Below are 15,491 nucleotides of genomic sequence, written 5' to 3'. Positions count from 1 at the left end.
CCAGCTGTACTTATGGTTGGTTGATCTTCTCTTTACTCTTACCTGCACCACAGAGCATCTGTGAGCCGAAGCCCAGCAAGAAAACCCATAACAGATAACATATGCAATACACAAGTCAAACATATAAACAGGCCATCAGTGGCTAAGAACATACGGCTTAGCCGTCCCAGGCGTTTACCAAGCCCTGGGTTCGCGGACCATGCCGTAAGGATATCCCAGGTATCCTGTTAGGGACTCGCCCTGGCAGCTCGCACCCCACGTGCTCTACGCCGCTCCCAGCCTTTTGCCGTTCTCAGCCTTGCACTCAATGTGCTTGATGTCGTTCCCGGCCCCACGCCGTTCTCGGTCTACACTGTTTCCCGGCCCTCGCCGTTCACACATATAATATCAAACATGATATACCAACAAGTACAAAATTCAAGCATAAACAGACAAAGAGCTACACTCTGCAATTCTAATATATAGGGTTCGGCCCTACATATCATCTCCATTCAACACACTGGGCTCAGCCCTGCACACAAGCTCTATGGAAACAGGGGTTTTCTTACCTGAGTTCCGAGCTTCCTGAGCACCGATGCCCCGAGCACAGTCCGCTAACGTGAGCCTTGCCGAAATCCTAGTCACAACACATAACAATATCCGACCATCAAATTCTAACCCAATAAATAATTCCGAGCCATAATCCCTAACCTCCGGGACCTTGAATTCTATCAATCCGGTTGATAAAATCCATCCCGAGCCTTACCCCTTGAGTTCCCGAGCCTAAAATACCTTAAAAACCCAAACTGACACTACGGGTCGCGGCCCCACCCACTAGAGCTGCGGCTAGCCTCAAAACAGAGGCTAGCTCTTCACTGACCCCCACACGGGCCACGGCGCGCCTGAATTCTCTCGGCCTCCCATGGCCGCGCGCGCAACCCTCCTAGGGCCGCGGCGCTATACAGCGAACCCAGATTTCTACACCAGTTTTCCATCCTTCCTTCAAGCCAATTCCCACCAAAACCAAGCTAACACTCCTAGATATCCAGCATAATTACTCCAGCACAGAAACAACATCAAAACCTCATTAAAGTATGCTCCAGAACTTAGCTAAAACACCCAAAGATTAATCAAGCTTAGCTAACATGCAATCCCCTAAAACCAGCAGAAAATTAAAGACTAGACCTTAGTGTTTAGAGCTTACCTTGCTGAGTTTAGTCCCAGAATTTTGATCCTCAATCCCAAAAATTCAAGCTCCTAGAGTATCCCAGCTGAAATCCCCTTAATTCTTAGCTTATTCTTTTGAGTTCCTTCTTGAGTTTTTCCTTAGAAAGTGAGAGAGAGATAAGCACAAGCTAACTTCAGTTCAAAGAGAGTGTGGGTCGGTTCCTGATGTTTCTAAACAGTTCTTTCTTTTTGTTTTATATAACTTAAGCCCAAAGGGTTACCTCAAGGCTCGGGGTACCAAAACGTCCCCGAGGGAAAAAATGGTAAATTCCCAAATATTCCCACCTAGACATTCTATCCTCAAATATATCTCCAAATATTTATTTTCATGTCCCAATAACCCCATAACTTATCTACTACCCAGATTACCCCTCGACTCGCCCCGAGTCCGAATCTCAACCCCGTTGTGACTCCCTGGCTAACCGCTCCCTAGGACTGTCTCGGATCGTGCTGTACAGACATATCACACATATACAACATACATCTCATTTATCACATTTATGCCCCTAATATCCAAACGGGGCCCACATGCACATTTAACTCAATTAAACATGCATCATAATCATATATACACATAAATTCACATATAAGCATATTAAACCACTTATTGCCCTCCAGGCACACTAATCAAGGCCCTAAGTCTGATTAGAAAATTCGGGTTGTTACAACTATCCCCTCCTTACAGAAATTTCGTCCTCGAAATTACCTGAACAACTCGGGGTACCACTCCCTCATCTCTAACTCAAGCTCCCACGTCGCCTCCTCAACCTTGCTGTTTCTCCACAACACTTTCACTAAGGCGATGGTCTTGTTCCTCAAGACCTTATCTTTTCGGTCAAGAATCTGAACTGGCTTTTCTTCATAGGATAAACCCTGATCAAGCTCCAAATTCTCAAAACTTAAGACATGCGTTGAATCTGATATATAATTTCGAAGCATAGATATATGGAACACATCATGAACACCATGGACCTAGACACAATACAAACCCACTAAGGACAGAGAATAAATAAAAAAGTGACTAAGAGAATACGGAACTGAGACTAAAGAGTTTACCTCCTCGAGTGAAGACCATGTTATTTGCAACCAGATCGATTGTGAGGAAATACTCTTGGAAGTACTTCCCCACATTGGATTTGTAGGTTGTATCATTGAGGAATGTGCAACCAGATTCCTGGTGATAAAAATGGAAGAACCCTTTGTTATTTTGGTTAGGGATGGATTTGAGATCAAACAAAAAGTTAATCTCGTGAGGGTTGGGCACGTGCCACTTTTTATGGTTGTACAAAATATAGAGTGCTGACAACACTCTATATCTGTTGGGGGTTATTTGAAATGGAGCGAACTCAAAATAAATTGCTACCCCTCAGAAAAATGCGTGCATGGACAAAATTGCTTCCGCTTCTATGTGGTACCTTGACCAGGCACTAAAGGCACCTCCAGGCACGTTTTCCCTCTAGTCGGGTGTAGGCTTGTATAGAGTAATCCCAGGAAATCCATACTTCTTGGGATACTTTGCCACCATCCTGGTCGATATGACACTTGGAGGGGCAATGTACCAGGGTACATCTGCTCGTGGGTCCTCATGTGGACGGGCCTTAGGTTGGATATCTGGTGGTGCAACCCTTAAGGGTTGAGGCCCTCAGTGTTTGTTGTTGGCTAACTGGTAGGTGAGTCAGTGGTTTTTCTTTTTCTCTGGGCAGTTTGTTTGACATGACCCATATTGTGTTTTTTCTTTGGTGTTTTTTCGAGGAAAATTGGTCGTAGGAATTGGGGATGGTGCCGAAGGCTCTGGTATGGACAGAGAAGGTTGTTCTTGATCTTCAAACAGCAAGGCGAGGAGATTGTTGTCTATTGGCCTCTCACCTCCCCAGGGATCATGCATGAATATCTAAGAAGAATAAGGGGAAGTGAGAATCTACGACCAATTGAAAGAAAAAGAAAAGAAAGGAAAGGATAACACTTGTAATGCCTCGAATTTCCTAATAAGGTTTAGGACTTTGATTAGGAGGTCGGGAGGGCCATAATTGATTTATTACGATATTAAATGATTATATGCATGTTTATGTGAATTATATTATAATATGAAGATAAATGCATGCATATGAGTTTATTTTTAATTATAAGGGCATTTTGGTAATTTGGCCCGTTGAGGGCGTAATTGTGTACTTTCGTGCATGTGGGTGAGTTATGAATGGTACCACATTATATGTGGATTTGTTCGAGCCTTTCGGCATGAGACGGTCATGAAATGCAAGTGTTCGGTCTGGTCATAACAAGAGTAAGTTCGGGGCTCGGGGTGAGTCTCGGGGTGATTTTAATGATTAGAACATTACCGGGAATTAAAGGGTAATGAGATATGATTTATTGGTATTTGAGAATATTGAGAATAACGGGAATTGGAGAGTGTTAATTATGATTAACGAAATAGGTGCGAAAGGACGATTGTGCCCTTGGTGGCTGTTAAGGTTTATTTTAGACTTGAGGGCATTTGGGTCTTTTCACCCTAAGTTTATAATTAGCCATTAGAAGGCTGTGGAAGTGAACCAAAAACAGAGCAAAGGTTACTCTTCTCCCGCACCTCTTTTTCCTTCTTTTTCTCTTTAGATTTTCAAGCTCTTTTTGAGGAACCAAGCTATGATAAGCTAGGGTTATGCTCTACCATTGAAGAGGGTGTGTTGCTGAGATTGAGGTGAGTTTTTAGCCATTAAAACTCTTGTTCTTGCTCTGTTTTCCTAGTTGAGTTTCAGCTGGTTTTTGAGTTGGAAAGTTGGGAATTGATTGGAGTTTTGGCTAGGGTTCTTGGGGTTGTGATGCCTAGGTTGTGTGTGGATGATATTTGGGTTCATTTGGAACTTAATTTGATGTTTGGAAGCATTGGAATCAAGTTGGGAATGAAGGAGTCGAATGAGAAAGGTTCAGGGGCATTTCAGGCTGGAGGTAGTGCTACAGCGCCCACAAGGGGGCACTACAGCGCTACCCAAGGTGGCTTTGGGGCGGTTTTGGTTCTGTGAAAAGCGCTGGGGTGCTAGTGGGTAGCGCTGGGGCACTACCCTGTTTCATCAGAATCTCGTTTTGAGTGTTTTTAAGGGTTTTTGGCTCGGGGTTTCAATTCCTAAGGCCCGGGATCGAATCTACTCGCCGTGCGGGTACTTTTCGAGGTCCCGAGAGTGGGGTTTAGGTCAAGACCCTATTTTTGATGATTTTCATTAATCAGATATTGTATTTGGTTATGACTAGGTGACCGTTAAGGGATTAAATGATCGATCGTTCTCAAGGGTCGTTCTTGTTCTAATTCTCGCTCGAACCAGAGGTAAGAAAACTGCACCTTGTGTATATGTGACATGCATGGTAATTCTTGATGCATGTTGGATGTTTAAATGTGATGCATGTGATGCACGAGAAACATGTGATTAGGGCATGCCGTGAATATTGAATATGAGGTTGATCAGAGCTTGAGCCTTTGTGTTTATGCATGACCCTAATTATGCTAGCAATTGTTAAGTAAGCATGGCGAATGCCCATAGTCGGATATTTGACATATGATATATGTTTGGTAGCATTGCTTACTTGTGTATGACACTGACTAGTCAGGGTCGGCACTGGTCGCATATTACTGACCTAAGAGCCGGAAACGGCATAAGCGTCATGAACGCATGGCCGATAAAAGATTAGATCTAATCAATATCAGTGTTGAATTACTCTAGGAGCATTAATGCTGGACCAACCCTAAGGTCGATGAAAATTATAAGCGCTTGACTAGTCTAGGACTAGTTACTTAGAGCCAGGGCCAAAGGCCTAGGTGACGGTTTGTCACGTGGCTAGGGAGCAGAATCCCATGGTTGTGACTCTATGGTCATGCAGTAGGTTATATTGGTGACTAGTTCATCGAACACTTATCTTGTTTAAGCTAGTGAAATGATCACTTATCTACAAAGCCTCGGTGACCTTATCGTCACATGGCTAATGGGAATAGAGCTTACCTTAGTGACGATTACGACCGTCACTCTTTTATTTGGGGTTGAAAGCCCTGGATGATTATTATGATCATCGGTTGATGTTTTATATTCATCAGTACGTGAACTTATTTGCCTTCTTGAATAGGGCTATATTTGATAGGTGTGTGCCTTATGATTTGATGACGTGTTATTACTGTTCATGAGCATATTGAGTTTTCTTGCTGGGCTTTGGCTCATGGGTACTATGTGGTGCAGGTAAAGGCAAAAGAAAGCTCGACCATCCTTGAGTTGGAGAGCTTAGGTGACGATGTGTACATATGCGGCTGCTTGACCGCCATGGCCGAGGGTTGAAAGAGGAACTAGGGTTAAACCCTGTTTTGCGCTTAGATCGGCTGGTTGTAAATATTTTCTTGTAATAGACCTTTAAATTATATTTTTGGAATCCCAATGTATACAGTAAACGTTCTAATAAAACGTTATATCTTAACAAAAAAATTTAATCCCTAAACCGCTAATCATACTTAGTTACACGATTTTGGCCAAATGACTCGATTAACGAGTTTAGCACTGTTTATAAGGCACACCGTAACGGTCCCCGGAGTTTAGGGCGTTACAACACTGCTCATGGATAAAAGTTAAGCTTTTATCCGATCATCAGCTTCCTTGTAAAAACACAAAAAGCAAGCAGGTTGGAAAAATAGATCAAAAAGTGAATTTGAAAAGTTTTTCGAAAAAACTTTTCAACTTCATAAACGGGCAGGAAAAACTCATTTTTTTTTAAATGCCCAAAATCGAATTTTCACTTTGATTTTGGACTTGAAATCAGTGTAAATAAACCCCAATGCTCTTCCTAGACATTGTTATATGCAATATATTACCTAAAATACCTATTTTAACATAGTGTTTCTATGTGTTTTTTTTCCTAAACCCGATTTACCCAGAAACTCATCAATAACATTGCAAAAACAGACAAATCACAACCAAAGTGTAGCAAAATTGCTATAAATTCAGTAGGAGGGGTTCGAAAACTTACTTGAAGTAAAGATTGTTGAAGAAATAGCGGAGAAATTGCTCGAAGTTGCTCAAAGACGCCTCAGATCGCACTAAAACGTCTGAAGTTCTTGGAGGTTTTTTCTGAGTGTTCTTGAAGAAAGAGAGAGAGAGAGAGAGAGAGAGAGAGAGAGAGAGAGAGAGAGAGAGAGAGAGAGAGAGAGAGAGAGAGAGTGATCGTGTGAAAGTGAAACAAAGGAAGAAGAGGGGTATTTATATCAGTCAAGGGTATATGATGTGTAATGATGAAAATTTAGGGTTTCGATGCATGGGAAACCACAATAACCGTCAAATCATTTATGGGAAACCGAAAAGGTCGTGATTACTTACATTTTAGAGAAAGTAAGTACACTCGGATGTGACTGGTCAGTAGTATTGCTGGTCGAGTAAGCATATTAAATGTTGTTCACATCAAAATAAACTTGGGAGAAAATGTTTTCCAAAATATTTGCATGATGACGTGATATATTGAAGAGGTACATGAGCGGGACGTGGTTATTATTAATGAAGGCCTGGTCAGTTGATGACCAGAGTGTTAAGAATAAATTAAGCTGCTCGATAGGTGCAAAGAATATGTTGAGCAGCAGGAAAAGAAGGGGTGTAAAGGCATACGACCAGAACTACACCGAGACAAATGCTCAGAAATGGTTATAAGTTAGATATTTCAGAGATATTTACTAATTTAAATATAAATATCATTTTTATGCTATTGTTTTGTTATGCTTGTAACGCCAGTTGAACATGGCCCTTAGGCCTATATGTACAACCATGAGCCTATAAATATGACTTGTAGGATTCGTTTATTTCATGTGCAATATTTTGTATTAAGGGAGAAATAATGATTTTATACACAATACTTGTATCTATCTTCGAGACTTGTGAAATTCAATGCACCCTTGTACGCTGATCGCAGGTTTTGGGGTTTTACATCAATAAAAACACTGAGTGGACGCAGGTTATTAGCAATCTCTGGGATGAACCACTATAAAATCCTAGTTTCATTTACATTCTTGCATTCAGTTCTCTGATTCCTATCGTTTTTGTGACTCCATGTCGCTGACCAAATCATGGGTCATCACTCTTGTTGAGGTTAGTAATGTAATTATTCAAATTTAAGGGTATTGTAATCACCAAATCTTAATTCTAACCATATTATATTGTTTCTTTGTGTAGGAAAAGCCTAGTGCTCAGAAATGGAAAGTGGCTGGATTTCAAAACTATGATAAATTGTTCAAGCTATTCGCAAAAGATTGAGCAACAGGAGAAGGTGTCATAAGTGCAAAGGAAAATGTCCAACAATGGGAAAAAGAAAGTAGTTGCAGTCAATTTGTAGACATTGAAGGCTTGGATGAGGTAAATTAAACAATTTTAATCCAGTCTCCAAAATATAACTCCTTAGGTGGTAGGTCATCCAAAGGAGTTAAAAAAAATGTCTATGATAGAGTCACTAGACAAACATGTTGAGATGATTCAATCAGGTATGAATAATCATGTAGCTGATGCAAAATAGAGAATGAAATGTTATTGCTGAAAAATGTGTTGCAGTTTATTTGAAAAAACATAACCACAAATATATGAGGAAGAAGAAATTTATGCAGAGTTGTTGAAGATAGGTGTTCTTGATAATCTACAAATTGAAGCTTTTTTTTATTTCTAGTCAAATCTCAGCAAAAACAAGAGCCTTCTTTGCAGGTCTAAGTCCACTACAGTATGAATTTCTTTTGAAGATGATAAATCCAACCAATGATCTTTCTCATTAATATAGATGGGATTAAATAGCCATATAAAGTGATATAAATTATTTTTGATGTATAAATATATACATATACATAGATATACACAACCGAACTATGTGAGAAGAATGAAAACAGATGATTGTTCTTTACGATATCTTTATATTATACTAGTTAATTGGTCAGGACCGGCCTGAAAAAAAATGGGCTTAAGACGGTTTTAATAAATTAAAAAAAAATGGACTCTTTTGTATATGTAATTTTTTTTTATGTAATTTTAAATAAAATCAAACTAATATTTAGTAATATAAAATTAAACTAATTTTAAGTAAAATAGGTCCTGAGTAGGGGTGGGCCCTAAGCACGGGCCTAGCCCGCCTGTGGCCAGAGCGGCCTCTAATTGGTTGTATAATTTTGAAAGATTGATGACATACTCATCAAAGAAGATACATGGTCTCTTTTGATACGTGATGATTTTACCAACTATATATTATGTTATATGACCAATTACATATGTGATTGAAAGATAAGTAAATTTTGAAAAAGATGGTGGAATTGATATTGACACTCCTTTTGAAAAAGTTTGAAAAAAATTAAATTAATGTTTTTGACAATTGATGTAACTATATTTGATTATTGATTTTGTTTACTAAATTATAAAGTATTTTGCGTCATTCTTAACAACAACAAAAAAGTTTAAAAGATTTATTAAAGTGTTGTATATTTTTTATTGGGGAATTTTTTTATAGGGCTTCATTTTAAGCTTTATCGGTAGGACTCTCAGTATTTTTAACTTGTGAACAGTTTTCGGCATTATTTTTTTTTATGACCGTGTATATTATAGCTATTTAGAGTATCTTGCAAATTTTCAGAAAATTCTGAATAGTTTACAGTACCGAAAACTAGATTCAAACATGTTGTTGCACGCGTGACTAGTTTTTTTTATGCGAGTGGAAAACAATATGTTTGAACCTAGTTTTCGGTACTGTAAACTACTCGGAATTTTCTGAAAATTCGCAGGATGCTCTAAATAGCTACAATATACATAGTCATAAAAAAAAGTCGCGCCGAAAACTGTTCACGGGTCGAGAAATATTGAGAGCCCTACCGGTAGGGCTTTAAGTGAAGCCTCTATAGAAAAATTGTCCACTTTTTATAAACCTCTCAACAAATGTTTTTTTTATAATTAAATTAATAAATTAGAAAATTTTCCAAAAAAAAATAATAATATTATAAGGGTAAGAAAGTAATTTTATAAGGAAATTATTCTCCATCATTTTAAAATTAAAAATTACAATCTCACCTTTCCATTCCACTATTCTTCCCATTATTCTTAACCTATCCATCCCTCTTCTTTTACATCATTCCTACCTAACATAGCCTAACACACAAAGGCCAATAAGTACCACAAAAATACTTTTATTTATTTACAAGAGAAATATTACATTTAGATATTTAAAAGTATTATAATGTTTAACCACATTCACTAGGTATATAACTTGAAGAACATTTCAAAGGGATTCAAAACTTCTGTATCATTTTCCCTTGTCCTTCCTATGTTTTCCCATTTAAAAATAGTTATGTCACTTAAAATAATAATTAATTAATTTATAGAAAATTAATTAATAAATAAAAATTATTATTTTAGATGAGATAACTACAAGACTCGAATCCAGCTCAAACTACTTCCATTGTCCACCCTTTCTTATCTTCAATAATGCCACTTTGAATTCCCACTAGGGTGGAGTAGAGTCTTGAACATGTGGACTCATCACCAACTCTAAACTCCATCCTGTTTATATATTTATTTAAATATTAATTAATGTGATAACTTTAAATAAATGTTTATGATTTTATATCTTTTTAGATCTTTATTTTGTCATATTACTTGTTTGGACCTTGTATTTTGATAAATTATTTTTTGGACCATCTGTTTTGTAAAATAGTTTAAATAGGACCCTAAACTTGATTTTGATGATCAAAAAATTGTGTATAACAACACAGATTTTAGGCAGAATAATTGTATTTTTGTTCTGAGTTGTTAGTTTGATGAATTATTTGTGATTTTAGTTCAAAAAACTTTGATCAAAATCAGATTTAGGGGTCTATTTGAACTATTTTATAAAACACATGATCCAAAAAGTAATTTGTCAAAACACAAAGTCCAAACAAATAATGAGACAAAACACAATGTCTAAAAATATATAAACCTTAAATCATTAATAAATTAGAAAATTTCGACCAATTAAAAAAATAAAAAGAGATGAACCATCACCTTTGGCCCTTGTATGTAATGGTACCAACAGGAACAACACCAACGGCAGTCCCTGTACAGAACACTTCATCAGCTTCACTCAGCTCGTCCACCATAACACCCCGCTCCTCAACCTGTTTCATTTTCACAACATTTTCTTTTTCTTAAGTTTATTATTTCAAATTTTATTGAAAACTTAGTCAATTAAATCTTGTATTAAATCAAAATGTTAGGATATTTTATATGTATGTTGCTGGTAATATTGGGGACAATAATTATTATAACCTTGTAACCATAGTCACGAGCAATTTCAATGATACTTTTTCGAGTGACACCTGGAAGAATAGTCCCAGCTGTTGAAGGAGTTGAAATAACATTACCCTACAAAAATACAAAAATATATACATCATCATCTTTATTATTAATCTAAGTATTTTTGCTTTTTTTTTTAATAATAGTGATATTAAATCAAAGGAAAATTCTAGAGTGCACTCATGTTTTTCAGAGCACCGTACACTTTTTTCTTGTTTTTAGCACTAGAATGATTTTTGTGATAGTGTACATTGTAGTTATTTAAAATATTTTGTAAATTTTCAAAAAATTATGAATAATTTACAATATCGAAAATATGGTTCAAAAAAATTATTTTCTACTCGTATAAAAAAAAACAGTCACGCGTGCAACATACTATTTGAACATTATTTTCAGCACTATAAATTATTCAAAATTTCTAAAAAATTTACAAATTTTTTTAAATAATTATAATATACATTAGTATAATTTTTTTTTTTATCAAAAATCATCCGGATATCAAAACACAGGTTACTTATTTTTAGGGGTGCAGCCTAGAAGTATATTAAATATGTATATACCTTGACAATAAAAATGTTGCAAGAAGAAACCTCCTCCAAATACTTCTTGTTCACCGAGTCGAGGTATAGTACATCAGAAAATCCTCTGTTTTTGGCTCTTGTTATTGCTTTTAAAACCTAATCGTGTAACCAAAAATTCATTTTCAAATCTAGTTCCAAATATATGGTAAAAAAGAAATAAGAAAGATTATTTTTCTTACTGGGGCATAATTGGTAATGCTTTTGATACCTCCAGCTCCACCAGGGGAGGCTCGATCATACTCTTCCTCAACATACAAGTTCAAGGCTGCAATTCCCTCCTTTCAAATCACAAAATATTCAATCATATTTTCATCAAGTAAAATCTAAGAAATTCTCTTATAATTATTTTTTTAGGAATGATAGGTATAGAAGATAGTGAACCTTGAAATAATTGCGAACAGGGGAAGCATAAACGAGGAATGTGTACTCAGGTGCTGGTGCCAAACCCAATATAGGGCCACTTCCCATGAGCATAGGCCTAATATACAAAGACCCTTTTCCAGGAGGAGGAATCTGCATTTTGGTTGATCAAAGAGTAATTAAGGAATTGATTAAGTAAGTAATTAAGGGGTTGTTTGGAAAGAGGTTTAATTAGTTTACCCAACGTTTGTTAGCAAGAGCAGTTTCTTTGACTGAGTCAAGGAATTGAGTGATGGAAGGTGCGGGCATACAGAATCTCTGAGCACCTTCCCTCATGCGAATGCCATTCTGGTCTGGACGGAATAGAAGTACTCTCCCATCTTTCGTTCTTTGAGCTTTTGTTCCTTCATACAATCCCTGTAGTGTTGTTTAATTAATTACTTTAAATTTTAAACTTCATTTGAAATTAATTATACATTATTATATGTAAATATTTAGTATTACTTTAAAAGTATTGTTATATATGTAGTGCTGGTGTGGTGTATACCAGTTTGATGTAATTAGTTATATATAATATCCACTCCCACGTATTCTAAAATAATTTAAAATACATCGAATCTGCCATTAAATTAGGATGGTGACACCATAAGATAAGGTGGCTCTCAAGAATATTCTTTTTTTCAATAGTATAAAATTTCAATTTGACTGTGCATTTTGACACGATTTGACCACGTGGAGAAAAGGAGTGGCTATCTTGACTTCATTACCACGACTTTTCAACTTATTGAACATAACATGTCTCGTAAAATTAATAATATTATACAGATAATTGGTAAGGCCTATTGTCACTATATTATTGTATTATTAGTATTGTATTAGTAGTGCAATTCAATATTAATTTTTGCATATTTAAATTTAATAAATATTATAAATTTAAATTTAATAAATATTATAGAATATTATACAATCTCATACCTAAGTATATTTTATAGTGTTAAATAACAACACTATATTATATATGATAAAGGAGATTATATATATCCCGGATTATATTCTAATTTTAAACAATTTTTGAATATTCATTCATTTTATTTTGAATTTCATATAATAATAATAATATTAAGAAATAGTATGTTACCTGACCGTAGTTTAAAACACCAGCAGCAGGGCTAAGCTCGATATTTCCGTATGGATTAAGTTTTCCACGTTCAAAATTCTGGTCTTTAGAACACTTCATAACGTACATGTAGTCGGTTGGGACAACACCAAATCCGATACTATCCCAATCCACGTCAGCGTACTCATCCACACCAACCCCTACATTTCTGCTCTCCCAAGCCCATACTTTGATTACGTAACCAAATATATATATATATATAATATCTTAATTATTGTATAAAAATCTAAATATAAATGGAGAATGGCAAATTTCAATCTCTATAATCAGACCCACGTTTAACCTAATTCTTATATATAAAGCAATACAATTCTACGGCTTAGAAGATAATATTTACACTCCAATTCTACCATTATTCATCATATTTCTGGAAAAAAAAAATTAAAAAAAAAAAACTGGTTATCTTAGGTTTTGAATTCTACAACTTTTGAGGAATCGAACTCGAAACCTCGTACTCGTAAATGTAATATATATATATATATATAGTTACCCATATGTTTGTTGAGGCAAAGATGCAGCTCGAGAGGCAAACCCAAATCGACCCAACTGCATGTCCATAAAAAAAAATATATGTATGTATATGACTTGTTTGATTTTTGAAAAGGAAAAGAAAAATTTGATGATGGAGAAGAGAAGAAGTAATAATAAGAATGGGAAAAGGATTGGGAATAGAGAAGAGAAATAAACCTTATTAACTGATGATGAAAGAGTATTGCTTCTTCTTAACGATTGAATCATCATTTTCCGAAACATGGGATGGTTGTTGTTTTTCTTTAAAAATATCTTTTAATATCTTCAAAGAAATAGATTTTGGAACCAAGTATATGAAAAACAAAAAGAAAAGAAAAGTAGAAATGGTGAATAATCGAGAGTGGTGTGTTGTTTTTATATATATATATATATATATATATCTCTAAAATATAGGAGTAGGAATGTAGGGTCATTATCGAGTACGTGTAAAAGTCTTTTTTTTCTTGTATTTTTAATTATTTATTTAAGGGATTAGACAGAGAGAGAACCAACCTCAATAGGTGAGGATTACAACTCAGACAAGTAAGTAAAGGGATGAGAATTCGTAAGAGGAAAAAGAGAGCAAAAATCAAAAGACCTTTAAATGATAATGATTGATTCTGACCCAATCCAGAACGTTCAAAAATTGATATCACTACATTTATATTTATATATATATATATACACATGTATTATTATATGTCTGCTATTTATAGATATGTAGTGGTGGCCATGAATCAGTACTGAATAAGGATAAGATCTACTACACTACTGCATGGGCGAACCATTTTATTATATTATATGTTACCTCAAATGGAAATAATAATACATGTAAGAAATTAATTAAAAAACATTTTTTTTTTGGCATTATCGTACTATAGAGAAGGGCTAATTAATGCTTGGGAAATTTCAGTTTGTATGCATCATATTAGGTGCTAATTAAAAAATATATTAAGCATATTAAATATTTCAAAATAATGTCATTTTTTGCCACTTTACTTAAAATACCGCCATCTCTTCCCTTTTTATTTCTTCTCACTTTTCTCTTCCATCTTCCTCTCTCTCTTTCAGTTCAATCTCTCACCTCACGACACTACCAACACCACCACAATACTAAATATTGCATTTCGAACAGATCTGGGCATGAATTTTAAGTTTTTTTTTTGTGATTTTTTTTCAGATCTAAAACTTTGAAATCTGCAGAAAATGGACCTTGTTCGATTGTGATTCGATGCTGCTCGATGAGACCTTCAATATCAAGATTTTCATGAAGAAAAAAAAATGAGTTTACTCGATGGTGGTTTGATGGGCTCGATGCGATTCTTGCTAGAGACATATTTTTCACTTGGGTGTCTGTTTGATGTGATTTTTTTTTATTTTGGGTATTTTCTTCAAGATCTACACGTTTGACATACTCATATGCACATTTTGTGAAGTATAACACTTGAAAAAAAATACAAAAATGCAAACATACCTCATGTTTAACACATGTTTTTGTATGTTTTCAAGTTTTAAACTTCACAAATGTGCATATGAGCATGTCAAACGTGTAGACCTTGAAAAAATACCAAAATAAAAAAGAACACCCCAAACGGACAATCGAATGAAACATATTGTCTCTTACAAGAATCGCATTGAACACCATCGAACAAAATTTTTTTTTCATGAAAATCTTGATTTTGAAATTCCCATCGAGCTAGTATCGAGCACCATCGAACCACCATCGAGCAAAGTCGATTTTCTGCAGATTTCAGAGTTTTAGAACTGAGAAAAAAATCGCAAAAATAAAATAAAATAAAATCATGCCAAGATTTGTTCGAAATGCAATATTTAGTGTGGTGGTGGTGTTTGTGGTGTCGTGAGATGAGAGAGAGTGAACCGATAGAGAGAGAGGGGGAAGAGAGAAGAGGGAAGAGAGGAGTGTATTTTTGGTAGAGTGCCAAAAAGTATTATTATTTTGAAATCTTTAATATACCTAATATATATTTTAATTAGCACCAAATATTAAGTATAGAAAGTAAAATTTCACCTTTCATAATGTGTTCAATACATGATGTAATATTTTATTTATGATTGAGTTTTAAATATCTTTATAAGGTATCCAATATTGAATTCAATTATTTTAATACTTTATATTATAAGTAGAGCTGGATTTTAAATCATCGTAAACATTAAATATTATCTTATGTGGATGTTGACCATGTATGATGCCTTATAACAATACTCTAGTTTTGTGATAATTTTGAATAATTTATCCACCCAAAAATAATGGAGACCTCATTCAAAAAGTTTCAATATTTTTATAATTAAATAAAAAAATTTATTTAATATTTTTAATTAATTTATAAG

General features: G+C 35.2%; 1 protein-coding gene across 1 annotated transcript; it reads right to left on the bottom strand.

Annotated features, from left to right (window-relative positions):
* Positions 1–9,198: 9,198 nt before the first annotated feature.
* Positions 9,199–13,488, bottom strand: LOC133834502 (branched-chain-amino-acid aminotransferase 2, chloroplastic-like). Its single transcript, XM_062264138.1, has 10 exons — positions 13,320–13,488; positions 13,123–13,178; positions 12,594–12,780; positions 11,696–11,872; positions 11,477–11,608; positions 11,275–11,373; positions 11,075–11,191; positions 10,488–10,583; positions 10,224–10,336; positions 9,199–9,740 (listed from the first exon to the last, which is right to left on the bottom strand). Exons 1-10 carry the CDS (start codon positions 13,383–13,385, stop codon positions 9,626–9,628), a joined length of 1,158 nt encoding a protein of 385 aa, XP_062120122.1. The 5' UTR covers positions 13,386–13,488; the 3' UTR covers positions 9,199–9,625.
* Positions 13,489–15,491: the final 2,003 nt, after the last annotated feature.

This window comes from Humulus lupulus, chromosome 5 (genome assembly GCF_963169125.1).
Source record: "Humulus lupulus chromosome 5, drHumLupu1.1, whole genome shotgun sequence".
NCBI lineage: Eukaryota > Viridiplantae > Streptophyta > Magnoliopsida > Rosales > Cannabaceae > Humulus > Humulus lupulus.
Note: the sequence above shows the minus strand (reverse complement) of the source record. Positions and strands in the feature narration are given on the sequence as shown.

Bases quoted from the DNA above. Each gene is read 5' to 3' on its own strand.
- LOC133834502 (XM_062264138.1), bottom strand. From the start codon at position 13,385: ATGTTTCGGAAAATGATGATTCAATCGTTAAGAAGAAGCAATACTCTT. The intron at 10,584-11,074 runs GTATATACATAT...GTATTTTTGTAG, and splicing joins GCAACATTTTTATTGTCAAG to GGTAATGTTATTTCAACTCC. The intron at 9,741-10,223 runs GTGATGGTTCAT...ATATATAAACAG, and splicing joins ATTACATACAAGGGCCAAAG to GATGGAGTTTAGAGTTGGTG.